Source organism: Leuciscus leuciscus (genome assembly GCF_965113295.1).
Source record: "Leuciscus leuciscus genome assembly, chromosome: 20".
Classification (NCBI taxonomy): Eukaryota; Metazoa; Chordata; class Actinopteri; order Cypriniformes; family Leuciscidae; genus Leuciscus; species Leuciscus leuciscus.
In genome coordinates this window covers 8,663,517-8,687,368 of record NC_138744.1, presented here as the reverse complement: position 1 = coordinate 8,687,368, position 23,852 = coordinate 8,663,517, and the positions used below count along the sequence as shown (strand labels likewise).

The following is a 23,852-nucleotide window of genomic DNA, read 5'->3' as shown; positions in this document are numbered from 1 at the left end:
CTGGAACCATATAAATTATATTTTGTAATTTTCTAGTTGTATAGTTGTAGCATTTCGGCTGTTTTTAAGCATTTATGGCTATTCACCTGAGCCAGCCCTGTATTGTAATATTGTGTTGGTATGTGCCAATTTCAGGGGTGCCTTCAGTTCTATAAAGACTAGTAGCTTCATTCTCTTGAGAAGAGCGTGAGATGAGAGGACATAAGTCTGTGTGATGCTCTATGTATAGTGGCTTGTGCAAAGGTCAATTTCTAAGCAGCTGCAACATTTTTATTTTTTTTCTGACTCTCATGTCAATTTATTTTATTTACTAAACAGTATTTTTTTTCCTTTTTGTTTTTTCTTGTAAATTTTTATTGCCTTTCTTTGGCCTTAATTGGGGTAAATAAAAAGATCCCATCTGTTTCCAACTCATCCAACTTCTCCTGAGTGTTTACATCAGCTCACGACGACTCAGCCACATTTACCCTCAACAGGCCCTGAATCTATAATCTATGGAAGTTTAACGTTTTGAATGGAATTATGGAAATAAATAAACTTTTCCATGATATTCAAATTTTTTGGAAAGGGTCTTTATATATATATATATATATATATATATATAGTTTGTATATATATATATATATATAGTTTGTGTATATATATATATATATATATATATATAATTTTTTTATATTATTTATTGGATGTCTCACTCTATACGAGCAAACAACATTGTCCCTCCCCAACCACATTTTTGGTCAGATAATTTCTATTAATTATGAGAAGCTTTTATAGAAACAAGACTATAAGAACAGATTATAAATACTGTATGGCTGAGGAACAAGCTAAGCAGTGCAGGGAGGAAGTGATGTGAGAAATGCAATAAAACACCTTACAAAAGAAAAACATTGTGTTCCTTACACAGCTGTCTAAAACGAAATAAAAACTAACAAAAGTAAATACCCATTAGACTTCACACAGCACAACCTCAGTACATCTCACATCTGAGGGAGAGAAGTAGCTTTTGAGTCACTTTCACAAGTCTCTCTGTGATATATTCTGATTTGACCTCCAGGTATCCAGTCAGGATTTGATATTAGATTTGAACCCTAACCCTATCTGTCAAGGTAGAGTGGAACTATGAAGTTTTATACTTCGTGTTTATCAGGTTGTGTGAGGTATCCCAGAACTGAACAGGAGGAGACCAGGGCTAGATGTCACACTTTTTACTCCAGTGAATATTTCTCAGGGTAGGATTTTTAAATGTAGGCTTACCTTGCATCTTACACACCTTAGAAAAAGATACAGTTTATTAAAGGGTAACTCTCGCCAAAATGCAACCTAGGGTCTTTTTGTTAATCAAACTTTCGTTTAAAGGCAAACTTTCGTTTAAAAGCATAATTAGAATGGAAACGCAACTTTTAAGTTTGACCGTATTTTCGTTTTAGGTTAAATGCCTTGTGAATGGGAGTGAATGGGGCACTTTTATGATAGCATAAAAAATCGCCATTTTTAAAACACTAAGAAGGTTCGACACAACATGAAACTTTGCTCAAAGTATCACCAGGGGCTCGAGCATTGAGAACATTGTTTGTGTACAAAGAGTTTAATAAAAAGAACGAATTTTCAACAACTCACAACTCACTGTGTTTCCGTCCGCCGCACTGATATAGAATGACATATAGATCAGAGGTCTGCCGGCATTTTGTCAAGTAAAGATGGAAAGCTCCTAAAGCTTAATTTCAATATAAATTTACGGATAATTTGTTGTTTTCTCGTTTGTGAAATTCAATATTGACCTTGTATTTGAAAAAGGATCCTCATATAAGAAACAATACTAAAATTCAGAGTCAGTTCATTCACATTCGGAAATTGTCTATTTTTGACTGTCAAAATCCCGGCGGACACAGCTACAGTGAGTTGTTCAAAATCTTTGTTTTTTGTAAACTCTGTGTACACAAACAATGAGATGAGCATGTAAAGTAAAGGCGCGTTCACACCAAGGACAATAATATAACGATATTGATATAGTTCTAAAATCATTCTCCAAAGAATAGCAGTGTTCACACCACAACTATAACGATAAAGATATGAGGAATGATATTCTTTGGGACCACTTGCTGAACGATTTTTTTAACCAGCTATCGAAGGATAAAACACTGACACTGACAGCCAATCAGAATCCACTAGGGGTGTAACGATACCCTCATGTCACGAATCGATACATATCACGATACTGAACTCACGAGTATCTCCCAAGACATGTGGTAAAAGGTTAACAAAAAATTTACTGTTGATTAAAATGCTTCATTTTATATTACATTGTGTGTGTAAATGAATAGGCTTGCACTTGTAACCCAATGCACAGGACAATAGAGACACCAGAATAAAAATATTCATGATTCTGAAGCTGAAAATACGGAATTATTTTAGACGAATATGCTTACACTGTCACAGACTAGATATATTTAAAATAATGTAGGACACTTTTTACTGGTAACATGAAACATTTGGCATTATCAGGACCCACAAATATTCCCCCATTGCATTATTATACATTATATATATATTATTTTAATGTAGTACTGACACTAAAACCCTGTAAACGTGATTTTTTTCACGCACAGTCATTTTCATTTTGGGTGAACTATACACAATACATATTGTCACTATCCACGATACATATTGTTATATTTTTGTATTGCGATATATTGTGACACGATATATTGTTACACCCCTAGAATCCACTCGAATTTAAAGGGCTCGCACATTTAAAATGACAGACGACATGTTAATCGCCGAGGCACAGAAACATTCACCACTGTATTACAAGTCAAGCCCCTTTTCAAGAAAATGGATATGGAAAACAATCGTTCACACCCTCTGAATAAATGGTGATAAGTATTACCTCAGGTATCCAGTGCTCGTTTTGACAACATTGTCTTTGCTTCCTTTGAAGTTGCGGTGAAAAAGATTATAGGTATTGTTTTTATTCCACTACGTTTTTTAGATCGATTACACTAGCTTCACTCAAAACATAGCATGCAGAGGACATCTGCTGGTTAAAGCTGTGTAAATGCAATAAGAACAGCAAAAACATGTTCAATGACGTTGTACAAACTTTGAAACCGCAGCGCGCGAGCTAAGAAGACCACAGCTTCTAGCATCAGTCGCTAGTGCGCCTCTTGAGACCAGGCCAGTGAGATTTATGCTGGGTACACACCAAAAGATAATCGGTCTGATTTTGGGCCGATTTCCCCCCTTCCGACAATCCTAGCTATGTCCCGATTATCTTGATGGTTCAACCAATTATCTTATCAGATTTTCCCTTGGTGTGAGGTGTGTTAAGAGTGTCCGAACCTGCTCGGAAGAACGTCGGAGCCGCCCTGATCGCGAATCGTAAATTTTCAACATGTTTAATATTTAAGATAAAAAATCCTGATGTGTGGGGGGAACTCCGAGGACAAACACGCCCACGTTCTGGAGATTATCACGTGAAACAAAACAATATCCAATCATAAAAGTGAGACGATGGAAGACACGGTCATTCTCACACACACACACTTGCAGGAAGCTGAGTGTTAACTTAAGGGCTCAGTGAGGTTCTATAGAGGGATTAAATAACTTTTTCTAAAGAGACAATAAATCCAATAAAGAATAAATAAAGACAATAAAGAATGAATATATTTCTGTATAAAAGGTTATATATAATGGTGGGTACAATGTTTTTTTTTTCACGTGAATTTTCTGTGAAAATCATTCCAAAAACTATCATCGCAATTTTTTTCCTGCATATCATCCGCCATGCTTATTCTGAAGTCTCGCGAAATTTTGCGAGATTTCCTGTGTTCACAGTTCGAGACTGGTTGAAAATCTGTTCGTGTGTGGTGTGCTGTCTTTGTCACATCATGGCACACCACACACTATAGGAGCAAAACGCTTATATCTAGGATTTTTTGTCCTCATGTTTGTGGTCTATCACATTTTGAAAATCTTATAAGATGTAAAAAATCTTTTGGTGTGTACCCAGCATTACTCGCACAGTTTTTACTAGCTGGCCTCGGTTACACTAGCAAAGTTAGTCAGTAGAATGTCTGTTGGGGGACCATCAAAATAAATTAATAGCATATATTAAGCAGACAGTCTACTATACTCTAATGAGAGTTAGTTGACATTAGGGGTGTAACGGTTCACAAAATTCACAGTTTGGTTCAATAAGATACACTTGTGTCACGGTTCGGTACGGTGGTTTGTTTTCAATACAGCAAAAAGAAAGAAATGCCAGAGACATTTTTTTTATTAAAACTAACATCATAAAGTATGATTTTTTAAATTTTTTACTTTGAGCAATGATGGAGCTATAATTCGCTCCGTGCACGGCGACCGTTGACGTTCGAACTTGAGTGTGTGGGTCAGTACTTCCGGTGATCTGACAGCGAGAGCGGGAGAGAGCGAGAGACAACAGCGACCGAGTTTCATTACCATAGAGATATTTTTTCACAATGAGTGTTTTTAGGATTCAAGAGAGGTGACTTGCCTTTCAGAGGGTGACAGCCTCAGCACTTCATCGTTGTGTGCCGTTATGTACCATTTCGTCACGTTACAAAGTCAGCTTTCATGCATTCCCCGTTGACGCTGCGGTACGGGCTGAGTGGATACAGAAGATCCGGAGGGATGACTTTTTTAAATGCATATAATTTTCAGTATAGCCTATTTCACCTGTGCGTTTCTATGCTTTCTATTACTGCATTTATTTTGTGCAAATGAGATGAGTAAAGATCTGTTCCATAAATCATTATCTGTCTGGTGTTTATAAGCAGCACATACAGTATTGTACTACGTGTAAAATATACACAAACTTACCTATATTAAATTGTTTGTGGTACCTACAGTTAAAAATGTAAATGTAAAATATTTGATGATAATATTGATCGAGCAATTGATATAAGTAAAAATATATGCGCAGAATTGAGAAAATAGTATTTATGGAAATAAATTGTAGCCTATCTCAGGGCAAACATGTGAATGTTCACGGTGCATTTTATGCAAACAACTCTAATCGTAGCTGTAACTCTATATTTACAGTAGGCATAATTGTCATTGCATATGTGTATGCAGCATGAGTCAAATACAATCTTCTGTTCGTGAACAGTTGTATTTCATTCATTAATCTGACTATGCATCCGTGCATTTAATTGCCATTGGCTCGTGTGATAGTAATATGGATCTTAGTAGTATTTTAAGTAATAATTGATTCTATAAACAACTATAACAGATAATTTTCGGCTTTCTATGGCTCCCTGCACCGGGCGTAATGCAAAACCGGAAGTGTCTACGCGCACACTCGCTGATCCGAAATCCAAAATGGCGGCCACGTGCAACTACTCCATTGACTCTTCTTAGGAGCATCAGACAAAACAGCTCCTTGGAAAAAATGAAATGTAGCCTAATATTGTAGTAGGCTAGTTATAAACAAAGGTTTATTTTAGTTCAGATTAACATTTCATTTTTCATTATTCATAATGTCAAAATAAAACCGACATAATGTTACTTGAAAGCATTATAGCCTACTATTCCTGCCAAACTTCCATGGTTACAGTTAGTGTTACTACAGTAAATCCATGGTGAATGTTGCAGATCTGTGGACACTGGATAGTTAATTCATTGCACAATGTTTCTTCCTGGTTTCCACGCGCTGTTTGATCCGTTAATAATGGAGAAATGTGAATGTTTCTCACTAGATCTCACAGCAATGTTATTACTTAAGTGGGGAATTCAAATGATTTCTTTACTGGATCTCTTAGTGCTGTGTAGTAACAGTGTCGCTTGATCAAGATCGGCTCGCGCTGCTTTGGTCCAAACTGATAAACGGTACGTCAACCACACAATAACGAGTAGCTCAGTTTCGTTCCGCTTACATTACGTTTGCCATTTGATGTTGGACAATGTTGACCCGCCTACATTTGAAATAACGAAATTTTGCTTTGGTTTGAATGAAAATGCGTACCGAACACCGAACCGAAAGCCTCGTACCGAACGGTTCAATACGAATACGTGTATCGTTACACCCCTAGTTAGTTGCAAAGTTGCTTAGTTAGTAGAATGTCTAAAAAGGACTATCGAAATAAAATGTTACCAGAATGTTTTACACACATTTGACAACTTGGCCCAACATACATTTACCTCTCAAGCTTAAACACAAACGTGTGTGTGGACTTTGCCAGAAGTGGACATCTGAAAGTTTCCTATGGCTTCTATTTCATTATACCATCATTCAAATGTTTGACTGATTCTGCGTCTATTTGACCTTGGACTTCTCCTGTTGCATCTTTTCATTGATTCAGTCGATGAGCTTCATTTAGCAAGTAGCAACCCACCTGAGCTGTAGAAGTGACTCAGTCTATGTGTTCAGCCCTACAGAGATTCAGATTGAAGATGGCCATAGCCAGTCAAAGCAGAGGAAGATTCATATTCTTCTCCGCCAACTCAACAGACACGAAACATGGTAAATGCGGACCATGACTAAACAGTGTTTGGGGAAATAAACTGCTGGGTTTTGAATATGTGGGATGAGTAATAACATAACTTTTCCACTGCTGCGTGTCGACCCTTGAGATTGTGTAGGCCATATTGCGTTTCACATGTTACCGTTGAGAGAACACAGGAAGCTGTAATTGAGGGCGTATTGAAGGTGTTCAGTGGATCACAGTGTGCAATATAATGAGGTTGAGTCATGGACATTTCAAAGGGCTTTATTTGTACTGCCGTGACTAAACCAAGGCATTATTGTTGAGCTATAAAACGACCACAGGTTTATTTCCTTTTTTTTCTTTTTTTTTCTCCACAGGAATTTCTTCCCTCCTTCAATCGCTATCAAACAGAGCAAAGTCAATCTTATGCATCTGTCCTTGTCCTTCTGGTCTTTTTTCGGATCTTTTTTGGTGATTTCTGACTCTGCTTCCTTCAGATCTTTCAGTCAACTGAATTTCTGTGATTTATGTTCAGTTATCTCGGGCACCAGGTTAACTACCGCCAATGTGGCATTGGCAATGGCATAACACGTATGCAAATTATGACACGCTGACCTTTTGTCTGTGTCTCAGACGGTGTTGTGTTGGTGTGATTTTTCAAACTGTCGCTTTCTTAAAGGTATTGTTCATCCCAAAATGATAAATCTGTCATTAATGACCATGTTGTTCCAGACCTGGATGGCTTCCTGATGACTTTCATCATTTTTCATGCTTTTCTTCCTCAATACAATTGCAATGAACAGGGACTGAAGCTGATCAGTTTTAGGTAAAGATTATACATGGAAAAACCACTTACATTGTGGTATATTTACTTGGAATTAATTAAATTTATACAAAAGAAAAAAATATATATACACACACATACATACACACATATATACTTAGTTCTTTAATTTTTTTGTTAGTCTTTAAGTGCTTGTTAATGTAAGAGTAGTGGGAGAAAATAACCCAAAAGACAAGACAAATTAAAATAATATTGAGTCTAAGTAAAGAAATGGAATGCAAATAAATTAAAATATAATTAGAATGAATGAAATATGAATATGATATTTTTAAAAACTTTTGGTATATCTCACACAAAGTTATCATATTATGGTGTTATGCTTCCCATTCATTGTAATTCCATGGAAAATAAAGGTCTGCACAGTTTTCAGAATTTCCCCTTTTGTGATCCACAGAAGAAAGAAAGTTATACAGGTTTGGAACAATATGAGGGTGAATGTTGATTTTCATTTTTGAGTGAACTATTCTTTTAATACTCAAACTGTCTGCCGAGTGATGACCTGTCTGCTGCAGATTTATCCACTATTAATTCACCACTAATGACCCACTGATACATCCAACAAGGCACTATCATCTGTGTCATAAAACCCAACACCAACCTATTCAGCAATGCCATGGGTTCTCAGATTAAAATTACTGGTGGAGAAAAATAAACGTTTTTAGATTTCAGTCATCGTTGTAGTAAACTTCTGGGCAGTTTTTAAACAGAAAACCCTATGGTCTAAACCCTAACCCTAGCCAATAATATTGAGTCCATGTTTTCAGAACTGTACAGGAGTGAGTCATTGCTCATGTTCAGCCTTGAAAAGGACTGATCATGTAAAAAAAAAAAAGAAAAGTACCCAAAGTCAAGCTTTATGGTTGAACTGCTCAGCCAGGTTCCCCTATTCTCTGGCGTGTGATTAGAACGTTCACTGTGGACCTCTTCCTTTTTTGTTCACACAGCACGACTGCTGCTGCCTCTATTGTTACAGGTGCTTTTCCGCTCGACTGGTCTCGTTTCTCTCTTGTGGACTGAGAACGACAGTGACATGCCCCAACCCATAACAAATGCACGGGAGATGTTTCTGTCTGACGCCTCTCTCCTCGTTTCCTTCCTCGGTTTTTTAAATCAATATTTGAGTGGGAGGTGCGCCCGCGTTCTCCGCCACATATCTCTAGAGAGCAGGAGGCGCTCTGGCCGGTGGTCTTGGTTTGGGTTTTAAAGGAAGGGATCAGGCGGAGCAGGGCACAGACACTAAATCAATGGCCTTATCCAAACCCCTCGCTCCGCATGAGGAGAAAACAGAATTTATATCAGGAGATTATATTTGTTCACGAGTTTCTGACCCGTTGGCCCCTTTTTCCCCCTCTATCTTCCATCCAGCTCAGAAGTGGAAATAATGTATAGCCAGGCTCAAGTTTTCAATGTCTTTAATTATCTCACTGTTGCCTGCTTTCCAGTCTCTTTCGGGCCACACTTCCTCCTTTTTCACCCCGATTCCAGAGATGGATTATGACGTTGACATACCCAGGACATGAATGTCTCAGGGGCCCTTCACAGAGGATGCATTCTAGCATTAAAAAACGGCTAGACAGAGCGTAACAGAAGTGAACCGAAGGCGCGTTTATGGGCGCATGAAATCCTATACAGTGTTTATCCCACCCCCAGATTGCTTTGATTGGTCAAATGCAGTATATGAAATCTTTTTAACTTGCCAAAGCATCTTAAAAACTTGGCATTGCTCTGTTATTTGGCATAAAACAATACATGTTTTAAACATAAGTAAGTGTAGCAGTGTTGGGCAAAATTCAGAACTGAATAACTGTCTCCCCTTTAATTGCTGAATGTGAATATGAATTGAACTTGCCATATCCCACATGAAGTAGAATTTGATTTTGGAATGTAATTGACAATTGTCAATTCAAAGAAATTCAACAGAGGTAATGCATTCTGGGAAGTCAGTCTGTCTGTCTGTCTAGCCTATAAACCTTAAAACTTCAAGGCTTTTTAAACTTGAAACATTTCAAAGAAGGCTTTGTCAAGCAAGCCAAAACTTGTTTTGTCATTTTACTTGTCTAGTTAAGAATTACAGACATATATGATAATTTTGTTTTGAATTTTCAATTTATTTGAATTATATTTATGTTCAAATTTGAATTGCATTTCTGCATTCTGTAGAGTTTGCTACGTCAATTCAAATTCAAATTCAAATTCAATTCAATGTTTGGAATTGAGACAAAGGGTGTGTCTAGCTTACTAGGTCGTCAACCAGTACATTGTGTACACTAATCCGGGGACTGGCAAGGACAGTAAGGACCAACAACCTTTCAGCCGTAAGAAAATTATAAATGTTTGCTAACTTATGTTCATTACCTGTGTAGCTATGTATGCATATGCTGACATATATTCAATAATTGAATTAATAATAAATGGTTTGTGTTTAAAAAAATCAAAATAAAAAATAAAATAAACCTTGTGTGATTTAGGGTTCATACTTTAGAACTTCCATTAAGGAAATATAGTGACCATCGATGCTCCCTGGATTTCACTTGCATTGTGGGACATTTTAGGGAGCGAACGTTTCAGTGCACTGGATGGATTTTGCTATTGAGATGGCCTTTAAAATGGCTGAATCCCTGATCAGTGCCCTGACAACTGAACTAGGGAGCTGATCGAAAACACACCTAAAGTAATTCTGAATTAAATTCTGAATGGCTCACAACCCTGAAGTGTAGTAAATATGAACTGTTTCTTAAACCCTTCAGGGACCCCTGTTGGTCTGGAGCTCTGGGCAAATGTTAGACAAGCCTGTGCATTGGTCCAGTCTTTCACATACTGTTTCCTTTTCTTCCCTTTTATTTGTGCAGTCATACATATCGCCCTCTATAAACCCAATGTATGCAGTCTTGATTTCCATCTGCTCTATTAATGCATTCAGTACAGCAAACCTCTTCTTGTGCTGTGCTACCTTTCCACCGTTTGATTTGCTGTCTCTGTACACAACGTTTAATCCTTTGATTCTCCTCCGGGGCGGCAGATTGACTCCTGCCTGGAGCCTAAAGCCTTCCTGACATCATCTGAGCTCTGCAGTCATGACACACAGTCCCTCACTGCACAATGCTGTTCCTCTGTCACACAGTCATTAATATTGATTTACTTAATTGGTTGAGCCTTATCCATCCAATAGGGCTGTAAAACTAGCCCAGCCTGGAGAGCATTGCACCTTGGGATAGTTGATGAATCATTTTGAATCGTCTTCTGCGGTTTGTAAAGCATGATTACCTGTCTCTTCACCCCTCTCGCTCTCTCTCTCTATCCCCTTCTCCCTTTCTTTCAGACATTCCACACAGCAGCAAACCAATAAAGTCATAACGAGCACAAGCCAGCTTGTTAAACAACTCACTGACATCATCAGCGGATCTTCACGGGTAAATGTCATGCTTCTTTGACTTTTATAAATCTCTCATTTTTCTTTCGTTACTGGAACAATATTCCTTATATAATGTATATCCAGTGATATTGGTTTCATCTGAACATGGTAGAGAGACATTCCACTGGCATGTGCAATGACAAAAAATAATGTTATGAAATGGTTAAGTTATTTAATTTAATTTAAAGTTGGTGTTGTCAAACTGACCAAGTGTCCATTTTAAAAATTATGCCATTTTGTTTTCCTGCAGCAAGACAGGCTCCGTCTGACGAGACTCAAAACAGAGCTATCGGATTCTGTGCAGCGATATGGAGACCTGCAGAAGGTACACATGAAATATTGGTTTTCTTTTATTTGTCCACAAAATAAAATATCTGATTAGGACTGTGAGAGCCTCTACAACCGATGTCAGCCTTGGGGAATGTTGAAACATTATATGTGCCAAATATGTCATTAATAGATCATAATATAAAATTTAGTAGTTATAATTGCCCCCATTATATTAATTGTGACATTTGTCTTAAGTCTTTTCAAGTTGTTTTTTACTAAAATATATTTATTGACTGACAAGTAAGGAGTAAATACAAACTAGATGTTCATTACATATTTTAAATTAGTAGTCACGCAATTATTTATATGGCATCTAACTAGATACTTTCTAACTCCGTTTTCCCCATCCTAGCAGTCAAGATAAAATTGATTATTGATTATTGATTGATTATTTTAGCTTGCAGCAACAGTGAGCATCTGTGAAATATTATTTAGCATTTAACGGCATTATAATTTTAGACAAAAATACCATACCCAAAAATAGGTTTTATATATAATTTTTTTTTTCCTCTCACAAAGTTAAACAATTTGTTTCTTTTTCCCAGGGAGAGAGATAACTTTGTTATCATGCTGAATAAGTGTCTTTACTTTAGCTTGTTTGTAATCAAATACATTTTGTTACAAAAGTTCCCAGCTGCTGTCACAAGTCTGGCACTATTTGCATATTAATGTAATTTTTTTCTTTTCTCTGACAGAAAATTGCAGATCGTTCGAGGGCCTTGCTTCCTTCTGCACAAAAGGACAGGAAACAGGTGAGTGGGCTTTAATATCTCAGAGTCCAGAGAGAGTCCACTTCTTCCTCTTTGTTCTTTCATGAGCTCTTCGACATCCCTGTGACAGTAAGATAAAGAGTGAGACTGCGTGTGTGATTGCATGTGGATGAGGAGCTCTTTGATGTCCCTTTTCTCACCACTTCATTTTCTAGCAGGTCAGATATTAACTGTCAGAATTTCCTGACACATACAAACCTCAGCCCTCATTTTAAGTTTTTTTGGAACCACTATGTGGTTTGTGGTACAGCCCTGTCGATCAAGAGGTGGTCAAAGATCTGGCCTGGAAGCAATATAGATGCATACCTCCTTTATGTCATTTAGCAAGACATTTAAAGTCAGAATTTACCCAAAAATGTAAATTCTGACTATCATTCTGACAGCTCAACAGTATTCCCATTCACTTTTATCTTATGAAAAATAGTGGCTGTACATTATCTGATTTTTTTTTTTTCATGTTCCACACAAGAAAGAAATATTTGTGACAACATGGGGAGAGTAAATGATGATAGAATTGTCTTTTTTTAGGTGAACTATTCCTTTAACCCCAGTTTTTCCCAGATGATACAGTATCTTAAATTTGATTCCACTGTGAGAACAAAAAGAAAAGTAACAAGATGTCTAAAAGAAACAAGATGCTTTGAGAATGACCACATATGACAGTTCTGGTGATGTTCACTCTCATTGGAAGCGTTTCATTTGATGAAACACACTAAAGCTGACATCTTCATTGCCACACTTTTTCCAGATCCCATCAAACTTAAATTTTCAGTTCATCTGAGGTGTCTCAAGGATGTACTGATGATTGAAAGTGTTGACTGAATGGTAGGAATTGCGTTCAATATTACCTGCAGTACAACATCAGCTCAGATTGGCTCAGCTGGAATACACACCCCTGTCTTACAGTCTCAAGTCTGTTCAAATCCACTCCTATTCTATTCCCTCCCCTCCTGTTGTTCTCTAGAGATGTTGCTTTTATGTGAGACTCTGTCACCTGTAGCTATGTCTCTGATCTTCCTGTCTTCTTCCACAATCCCCCCTGGAAACACCCGACCAGAGCAATCAAACAGGATGTGTAGTTCCAATATGAACGCCAAGAACACATTAAAAAACAAACAACATTCGGAGTTGTTAGTCAAGAGAAAGATGTTATTAAGGAGTTGTTTGATCGCCAGGTTCCACCAGAGTTCAAACGAGAACAGGGTTTGTTTTCAGCACTGCCAATCTGTACTATGATTCATGAAAATGACTCACTATTATGAATGTAAAAATCACAGCAGTGTATGTTTTTATATATCATTTAAACATTTCATTTAAACATACAAATTGCCATGAGTCACTAGTACTCATGATAATGTATATGTTTAAATGAATTTCTCAATCTCAAGTGTAATTTGTAATTGACTCACAAGCCATTATGTTGAATAATAAGAATAGCAATGCACTGGTTGTCATGGGAGTCTGTTTCTGCCTTATAGATTAAACACATTTATTTATTAATTATTAATTTATTTGTCATTTCTATCTCACAGTGTGATCTTGCAATTGAAATTATTATTCCTCAGATTCATATGAAATTTGTCATTTTTATCTCACAATGTCAATTTGTATCTTGCAATTGGAACTATTTATTAAATGTTATTATTTCTCACTTTCAATTTCTATTTTCTAAGATTTTTCTAAGAGTCTTCATATATTGCAGTTGTGACTTTTATATCTGTTGTTAAAGGAGAAGTTCACTTTTAAAAAAACTTTTGCTGATAATTTACTCACCCCCATGTCATCCAAGATGTCCATGTCTTTCTTTCTTCAGTCGAAAAGAAATTAAGGTTTTTGATGAAAACATTCCAGGATTTTTTCACATATTATGGATTCCATTGGGACCCAAACGGTTCAAGGTCCAAATGACAGTTTCATTGCCGCTTCAAAGGGCTTTAAACGATACCAGACGATGAATAAGGGTCTTATCTAGCGAAACGATCGGTCATTTCAAAAATAAAATAAAAAGTTTACGTTTTATAAGCACAAATGTTCGCCTTGCTCTGTTCTGTGATGCGCGTTCGTGACGTCACGTAATACGCAATTACGTTGAAAAGGTCACGCTTGAAAAATTGAAGAAAATGTTCTTTTTGGCTTTTTAATATTAAAACACTCAGGATGCGCACACGAAATGGGCATTTTAAACGATAAACTGACACAAATACATTTGAAAATGTTTATATGGTCCTCCTTCCGCACATTTGTAAACACATCAAACTTGACCTTTTCAACGTAATTGCGTATTACGTGACGTCACGAACGCGCATCACAGAACAGAGCAAGGCGAACATTTGTGCTTATAAAACGTCAACTTTTTATTTTATTTTTGAAATGACCGATCGTTTCGCTAGATAAGACCCTTATTCATCGTCTGGTATCGTTTAAAGCCCTTTGAAGCGGCAATGAAACTGTCATTTGGACCTTGAACCGTTTGGGTCCCAATGGAATCCATAATATGTGGAAAAATCCTGGAATGTTTTCATCAAAAACCTTAATTTCTTTTCGACTGAAGAAAGAAAGACATGGACATCTTGGATGACATGGGGGTGAGTAAATTATCAGCAAAAGTTTTTTCAAAAGTGAACTTCTCCTTTAAACTTTATCTCACAATTACCTGATGAAGAAACAGGCTTACATAGATTGAGTACTTGGACAAAACAGAAAAGTTGGATGTATGAAGGAATTATTTTGCATTTATCTGCTGTTAAAATTGGTTCAGGGTTATTTATTTGGGTGATTTATTCATTGTGGTTGCTTGCAACCTCTTGCTTTTTCTATTTTCATACTTTCATTGCATCCATCAGTATGGTCAGCATAACACAATAATGGAAAAGTCTTTAATATCATCCAGTTTTTATGCTATAATTTAGATCTGAATGGATGCAAGGCTATAGAGTTACAAGCTCTTTATATACAGTTGAAATCTAAATTATTCAACCCCCATTGCAAATCAGGTTTATTAACAAAATGTACAGACTTTCAGCTGTTTGCAATGAACAAATAAAACAAAAGTAATTGAAATAGGTTCCCCCAAATTCGACTGAAAATGCAACTTTTATTGACTTCTGCAGTCTCAAAATGATTCAACCCTTTCATGGCAAGCATCTTTAGTACTTAGTAGAACACTATTTGCTGTTATGACCTGCTGCAAATGAGATTTATAACCAGACGCGAGCTTCTGGCAGCGTTTCTGAGGAATCTTAGCCCATTCCTCATGAGCAATGGCTTCCAGTTCAGTAATATTCTTGGGTTTGCGTGCTGCAACCGCCTTCTTTAAATCCCACCAGAGATTTTCTATGGGGTTCAAGTCAGGTGACTGTGATGGCCACTGAAGAATCCTCCAGGACTTCTTCTGCAACCAAGCCTTGGTGGAATTTGAGGTATACTTTGGATCATTGTCCTGTTAACTTGCGAACTATGTTTCCAACGGTGTCTCTATGAACATGTAGTGCCTTCGCTATCTTTTTGTATCCAATTCCTTATTTGTGAAGGGCGATGATACCTTCTCTTAACTTTTTGGACCATTCTTTTGACACGTCTTTCTAACATGCGGTCAAACGTGACACTCAACAAAACTAGCCATTTCAGATATTTCATGTGCTGTTGTGAGGGATTCTGTTTATGGTGTTAAACAATTTTGAGACTGCAGAAGTCATTAAATGTTTCAGTTAAATTTGGGGAAACCACTAAAACCAACGCATTTGTTGTGTTGAGCTATTTCAATTACTTTTGTTTGATTTGTTAATTGCAAACAGCTGAAAGTCTGTAAATTTTGCCAGTAAACCTGATTTGCAATGGAGGTTGAATAATTTTGATTACAACTGCAGCTGCAAATCATATGCTAGGAATCAGAGAAAAAAGTAAGTATCTTCCCCGCTTGTTTAACCTTTTAGTCTTCTGACAAAGGAAACAATCGTTAGAAATAACCTGAGACCTATCTTTTTTTAAACCGTTGGGGGGTCAAGATTATTAAACATTTTATTGATTGGCGGAAAAATGCCTCCACTGATGTAAATATTTTGGTCTTTGCCTTAATCTAACAATCTTTCAGTCTCAAGAATTTAAAGGACTTACACTGAGTGCTGACTTCTATTTGAACAAATTTTTTTTTTTAAGTAAAAAAAAAAAAAAAAAAAAAAATGTACAAAAATGCATCAAAGCCACTGTGAAACGAGTAAGTCTTCAAATCAGAAGTACTTTACATAATAGCACATATCCCCCAGAGAATTTACATTAGTGAGACATTTCCGAGTAAACGCCTTAAACTGGGAATATCCCGTCTTGAATGAGTCATGCTGATCCTTTGACTTAATGTGATTTGGATCCATTGCCTTTATAGGAGACTCCTCTCTCTCCATCATAGGGAATCATGTGGGAACTGTCTTGTACATTTTTAGTAAATTCAAAGCAAATTTGATTGTACATTATCTAGTCTAAATTTCAAATAAGACTATTTACATTTTTAAAAGAATATAATGGTAATGGTTTTTTTCCCCCTTTTTTTTCTTTTTAATAAGGCAAAGTTCATTAAAAATTTATTACATTTAGAATTGAATAAACTTTAGACTTAATTTCAGGGCAAAATATGCATCTGAGGTACAGATAAAGTTAAGAGGATAATTTATGCTTTACTTCTTGTCAATAGATGAGAAAAACCTCCCAACTACAAGCCACTCTATGACCTAATAGACAATGATATCCTTAGTGAGTGGGTCGACAACAATCTCGCAAAGCAGATGATGTTCTCAGGGTGGCATTGTGCTGGACCGAGATGTATTGGATGTGCTAATTCTGAGAGGGAAGAATACAATGAGTCATCCAACACATTGCAAAAAATAATAGCAAGCCTCAGGCCTTTATCGATGTCATGCATATGCAAGTCGAGAAATTAGCAGATCAATGTGGCCCTCTTTAAGTGACCAACTCCCACCTCTTCAACCTTCAGGCTGACAGAGAGTTCAACCTAAATGACTAACAAAGGCGGCAGGCTTTTCCTTTGCGATTCTTCTGCTGCAATATGAGGTGGCGAGTCATTATCATTGTATTATATTATACATAGCCGTGAAATGTCAGTGCTTTGCTATTATATAAGATGTTTACAAATGATCTCAAGGAAAGTTGTGTCATTATAGAAGTTTAACCAAAGTCAGGTCTGATGTCTGAGAACATCCGCAATGCTCTGATCCTCTGATGTAAGCAGGGGCATTTACAGGGTCAGTAAATATTCAGGGCTTCACACATGTATATAGACTCATCCTTTGATTAAATACTACTATAGTACACTTTTAAGGGTACGTTTTCACAAGAACAAAGTACTAACAAACAGAAAAGTTTTTCCTTTGCTTTTTTTGCGTACAGACGACAACGTTGTCAAAACGAATGCAATTTAAGTTGAAATGACTTAAACATCGAAGTTGATTATAAAATTTAAGGCAGCAACTTTTTTTTACATTTTATATAGTTGCTGGATTTGACAAACTTTTGAGGTTTGTTGCATTTGCAAGATTCACAAATATCCTGGCTTGTGTCTTAAACTTTGCAAACAAATTGCTCAAGAACAACTTGCCTGTAAAATATCCTGTGCTTATAATGTGTAGATGGAGGGAAGCTTTGACCATAAAGTCAACAAAATATTTTGATAGGGGTGGTAAGGCTGTGCTAGGCTTCTAAAACATTCAACTCTGGAAGCACTGCTATGCTGATTTTGAGTATTGTATGTATTCTTAAAAAGTTTTTAAAAAGTTTAAAAAAAAAGTAAAAAAAAAAAGTATCTCTTATTTTGTGTGTGTGTTTGTGTGTGGAATGGATAGAGCCTACAGACTCCATTAAGTGAACTGGTTGAAGAGGGGCCGTTGTTCGGAGCGGAAGAGGGCGTTGAGGGTGATGCCCAAGCATTCCTGTCAGAGATCAGTGAGGAAGACGTGGAGATCCTGAGGCAAAGAGAAGAAGCACTGCTGCAGATCGAGGTACCGTAAGAACTCAATAGCCCTTTAATATTGAGCATTTATTTTCTTATTTGGAGAAAGTTTGATGTACACTACCATTTAAAAGTTTGGGTAAATACAATTTAAAAAGAAGTCTCTTATTCTCACCAAAGATGCATTTATTTGATCAAAAAAATTGTATTACAATTTAAATATTTTATTATATTTTAAAATGTATTCTTATGATGGAAAAGCTGAATATTTAGTGTCACATGATCATGAAGAAATCCTTCTACTGCAATATGCTAATTTGGTTTTCAAGAAACATTTATTATTATTATCATTTATTTATTTTTAGATACTTTAATGAATAGAAATCGCGGTAACACTTTACAATAAGGATTCATTAGTTAACATTAGTTAATGTATTAACTAACATAAACATTTGTTACAGTATTTATTCATCTTTGTTAATGTTAGTTAATAAAAATAACTTTTTGATTTTAATAATGTATTAGTAAATGTTGAAATTAACATTAATTTAGATTAATAAATGCTGTAGAATTATTGTTGATCCTGAATTCATGTTAATTAAAGTAGTCAACTAATGTTAACTAATGAAACCAATTTAATGTGTCCTTGTAGAATTAAAGCATTAATTTCTTAAATATATATGGGTCAATATGATTCTTTCTTTTTAATAGTTACGAAAGCAATTTCATTTGGTTCCGTTTATGAAGTATTCTTAACAGGGTTGTACCAAAATTTTGAGGAAGGATCAGTGTATATTTTTAGAACCCCTGAAAAATTATTTTTGTTATCCGTCTATACGGTACAATTGTTCCGTGTCCTGCATTGTCCTTTTATTCAAGACTTTAGACACACTTAAAACAAAATAAAAAACATGATCATTGGATAGAACAGTGCTGCATCAATTACATTTCCATACAAACAGATCCATCAGGCCCGTATTCTTTCTGGACTCAATATCATCTTTAGCAACTGTCCTTTTACTAAAGCTTTCAGGGCAATTTTCCATAATAGTTCGGTTTATTTTGCTGTCTAGTCGCGCACACAAGCAGAAGGCTTTTCATACACCATTGAAAAACAGCATCACGTTGCTCTATTGAAGTATGTCTTGTCTGTAGCAAAACAGCTGTTTTCTTCCAGATGTGCATTCGCACAGATGTGAACCAGCAATGATGGGGTCATTCTGTTGTTCTTTGACATCCGTTTGGTCCAATTTTAAAGTCATTTGTTTTAGACGTGCACCGTGCCCTGGTTGTCTTTGATGCGGGGTGTTCAAAAACAAAAATTAAAATGAAATAAATGTCAGGCCGTCGTGTTTATTGACAAGGCTAGACGGAAAGCTAGTCACGCAGATGGCGCGTCAAAACAAATGTCTCTTTCTTGTTTGAATAGCAGGAGTTGAGAAATGAGAGAGGCCACACGTCCTAATGACCAATGACAACCTTGAGAAAGCATTTATGAAGAAATGAAGACACATGGCTGTTCTCTCTTGAAGACCTGTCTGAAGTTCATAGACACTCGCTCGCTAACGCAACTACCGCATCTGGCTAACAGACAAGCATCAAACAATCCCACATCCCGCAACCCTCTTAATAAATTCCCATTCATCACACGGACAAGACCTGAAAGGCTCAAACAAAACCGACAGGTTATTTTAGTCATGGATAAATTGGACGAGGGTTTTTGTTCTTCAGATGATCAGAAGGGTGATGAGGATGAGGCTGTGCTCCGAGAGCTCTGTCGCGGGTTCTAGAGATGTCTCTGGCCCCGGGCTCAGCCGAGCTGATCATATCTGACAATGTGCTTTTCCTGTCTAGCATCTTCCCTGCCTTCCCAACCCCCCAAACCTCAAACCCCAAACCGCGCCGCCTCCTCACGCAACTCTGCTCAAGTGAATCACCAGCATTTGCAGCCCTTTCTGAGCCCTACTCTCTCTCTCTTTTCATCCATATCTCTCTCTCTCCCCCGTTCACTGTTAGATGCGTTCCCGAGGGAAATGGAGAAGATGGAATGTCTGTTATCCGTGTAAAGTACAATCAGTCCCCCCCCCCCTTATTCTCTCTCTCGCTCTCTTTCTCTCCAAAAGCTGATATGTCCTCCTGAGTAGTTCACATTTACTCTGGTGGCATGTGCGTTCAGGCGAACCCTTCTCCGGAGAACCGTGCAAAGGGACATGCACGCACACACAAGCCGGATAGAGGACGGGGGGGGTTATTCCGCATGCCGTTATGGATTCTCCGTCTTGATTTTCTATGAGGCGACCCACAAGGGTAATGAACTGTTCCTCTGGGATGACTAATTCGATTTGCATTCACCCTATATTACAGTGAAAGGAGGAACACATTTGAAGGGAGGAGCCAGGCTCCGCCCTCCACCACTTATGACATCAACCCCAGACGCAAGTCTCTGACACTTTGGCACCGGTCATCATTTCATCAAAATGAATTTGTAAAAAAAAAATAGAAAGCATAGGGCATGACAAAGGACAACTTTCAAGGGGTTCAAGGGAATCTGAATGCAACACCTGGCCCATCCAACAGAAAAAAAAAAAACATACACGTGTCTCCCCTGCAAATTTGGCCAGTGCATCCCTTTTGCCCTTCAATGAGAAATGGAAGTTTCCGACAGTAGTGGAGCTACAGCAAACGGCGCTAATGGCAGACAAGCACTGCTGTGTAGATCCTGCATGTCATTGCTTTTGAATCTCTACGCTATACAACTCTTAACTCTAGGTTAAAAATGTCTATTTATAATATTGCATACATTTTACTGGAGTAAGACAGAAAAGAAAGAAAGAAAAAGACTCAGAAAAGACCTTTTATAATCTCGTATTTTGTCCCCAAAATTTCAAAGGGTTTTCAAGGGGACTTTAGAGAGATTTAGTGTTACCTAAGTTGTTTATAGTTGCCAACATTATTTTATTATGTATATTTATATACTATTATGGTATTTATTAATTTATTTTAATTTTAATTAATTTATGCCATTTTTTATTCGTTTTTTAGCTTTAATTATTATTTAGCTTTAATTTATTTTTAATTAAGTTTTAATTGAATAATTTTAGTACTTCAACTTATTTTATTTTAATTAGTTGTAAAAGTTTTTTTAATTGAGGTTTTTCATCTAATAATATTTTTTATTTGAGTTTATTTCAGCTGTATTGCAATGAATGCAAATTAGTTTTTAATATAGATTTTGTTTAAGTTAATAACAACACTGAAATTAATGACAATTATAACACAGTTGCCAAGCAATCTCTCATGTTGGCATCTTAGCTCATTCATTTTTATTGATAATGTACAGAATTACTGTTTAGACTGTGTTTTGTTGTTAACTCAAGTGTTACATAATGTGAAGCTGATTTGGTACTGATCATCATTCATTTCCAGACTCATTTAATTATGAATAGTATTTGCTTAAAATAAATAAAAAGAATAATAATAATAAAATAATGTACAAAAAAAATTAGAACCTTTTATTTGTGAAGTATTTATATAACTGGTTTATCAAAAATGCATTATATGCATATTTGTAAGTTACACTTTACAATAAGATCCCATTAGTTAACATTAGTTAATGCATTAACTAGCATTAACTAACAAATGGAACCTTAATGTAAAATGTTACCAATACTGATAAGATTGTGGTCATACTTCCAAATTAATTTGGAACTTAACTGAGTGCTCTAATCCTTTCAAACCATTTGAACAATACAATTATTTTCTTTATGGCCACAATACATTATATCTAGTGTGTTTTGAGCACATAGTCATGATGTTATCATGTGTTGCTGCACTTTGTTCTTGTACTGTACATGTATGTTGTTTTGACCGTGACCAGTCAAAGAACATTGCATGTTTATCTATTTTGATTTATGGAGGCAGAGACATTGCTATTCTTATAACAAAACAGCCTGACCCTTGAGAGAACACTGACTCTGTGGGGGTGCTCTCTCTCTCTCTCTCTCTCTCTCTCTCTCTCTCTCTCTCTCTCTCTCTCTCTCTCTCTCTCTCTCTCTCTCTCTATCTCTCTCTCTCTCTCTCACATCTTCTCTTCTCAATTAAATCATATAGGCATATGAGGAATCTAAGTATTTATTATTCCGAACTGGTAACAGCAAGAAACATCCAGCAATTAGTCTTATTCCCAAACAAATGACTCTACGAGTCTTTTCTTTTCATTCAATCAAAAAAATAAAATAATAATCAGTAAGAGCGATTACTGAATTAATCGAACTCACTCACTGAACCGCAAGTCATTAATTTCGTCATGTCCGACTGCTGTAACAACACTCTATACATAATGTAAATAGTCTAAACTATCTTAAACATGGGAAATGTTTTGCAAACCATCTGTAAAGCATGACAATTTCGCAAGTTACTTCTAAACAACAGCTAATACTTGCTCATAATGTGCTATTAGGAGCTCTGGTTTTATTTACATTGATTAATCTTTCTCAATTTTTACTTATAAAACAGTGTTTTATGTTTGAATATTTTGTTAATGTATGCTTGGTGAACTAAAATGTTATTTGAATGCCATCTTACTCTGAGTGCTCTGAGTCATTTGGACTAAAATGAATGAAAGATGACAAAATGAAAGTAAATTTAAAATAATTTTTTTCTCCAAGACAGTCTTTACAGCCGTCACACACTCTTAGTTTTGCTCTTACGACCAAACTAAGAGGCTCTTTCTGGTCTTACATTGCTGTATTGATTTTCTTTTTCTGAAAGTATTTTCTATCCTTTTTTTTAAACATTAATATCTGTCTTGCTTTCTTAGTGTTTGCCATTGCCTTTATTGTGCATTCCTGTGATATGACTGATTTTTTCTTTTGTCACAATCAATAGCAAGTGCTGTTGAGCAACTCGTATTCTAGTCTTCATCTTGAACATGACATACACAACATTTCCCCTTCTATTTATTTTTTTCTCTCTTTCCTGTGGATAAGATGCAGACTCACATGCTTTGTGCCCTAAGACTGTGTGCTTTGAGTTTTGAGGTCCTTGGGCTGTGACGGAAAGGAAACATTTGATTTTACATTATAAACCGTTTATTCAGCAAGGGCAAAAAAGAGACGTTTCACGCTTAAGCCCTCAGCAGGCTGCGCACGGAAATGTCATCATTTTTTGGGGGGCTGTAAGCGTGCGCGTAAATCTGCTTAACAGTTTTTCTGCTGTGGCACTGACACCGCGTCCTGTTGCCCGTTGCCTTTGGGCCGAGGGGTGGGGTGATGTGGAGAGAATCTCATATCAGCATTAAACACATTTATCTAGGAGAGTGAGAAAAATAGAGAGAGAGAAAAAAGAGAGGCAGGGGAGAAGGGTGGTGGCAGGGATTCTGGGAGGAAGATGGAAGGGAGCATTAGGAATGAAAAAGCAAAGTGTTCCACAGTTCAGGACGGCACCAGTACATTAGAGCAGGGGTTTTCAACCTTTACAGACCCAGAGAGCCACCAACAATCTTTCTGCCAACCCAGTGACCTCCAGTAGAAATAGTACCTTATGTACAGTTTAACTGAACATTAAAGTCACCATGCATCAAAATTGACAATTTTGTATAATTTTTTTTACAGAATGTTGCAATGCATATTATAAATGTATCCATGCACATCATTTTTATAAATTAGTATGCCCTCGTAATCTTTAAAGTCCCCCTGTAGTCAAACATTTTGATAAAAGTCACATTTGATAACCAAAATGACATTTAAACGTTTTTCCTTGTAAAAAAATCATCATGCCGTAAAAAAGCTTGAATGCAACTCTGCACACTTTCCTCATTTAGTATACACGGTTCTACGAATGTGCAAATTAGCCCCGCCTCCACTCACTCACACCAGCTCAGAGATCCACCCATTGACGATCACACGTTGACGGGATTGTTTACAAGGTAGTTTGTGACGTCAGAAACACCAGCGATTTCAAACCGCGTTTTTGAGACTGTCTTTGGTTCACTGCAGTTTTAAAGAGAAAATACTCATCAATGGTGTTGACTTCGGAATTTGCACATGGTTTGTCTTAAAGCATATTAAAAACACCACATAGACATAAA

General features: G+C 36.6%; 1 protein-coding gene across 2 annotated transcripts in view; it reads left to right on the top strand.

Annotated features, from left to right (window-relative positions):
- The window catches only part of tsnare1 (T-SNARE Domain Containing 1), a 192,116-nt gene that overhangs the window by 64,823 nt on the left and 103,441 nt on the right, over positions 1-23,852 (top strand). For both annotated transcript variants that reach the window (XM_082149365.1, XM_082149364.1), the window contains exons 5-8: positions 10,616-10,706; positions 10,959-11,033; positions 11,734-11,790; positions 17,658-17,813. In XM_082149365.1, the coding sequence (XP_082005491.1) occupies positions 10,616-10,706; positions 10,959-11,033; positions 11,734-11,790; positions 17,658-17,813 (379 nt within the window). The remainder of the gene's footprint in view (positions 1-10,615; positions 10,707-10,958; positions 11,034-11,733; positions 11,791-17,657; positions 17,814-23,852) is intronic.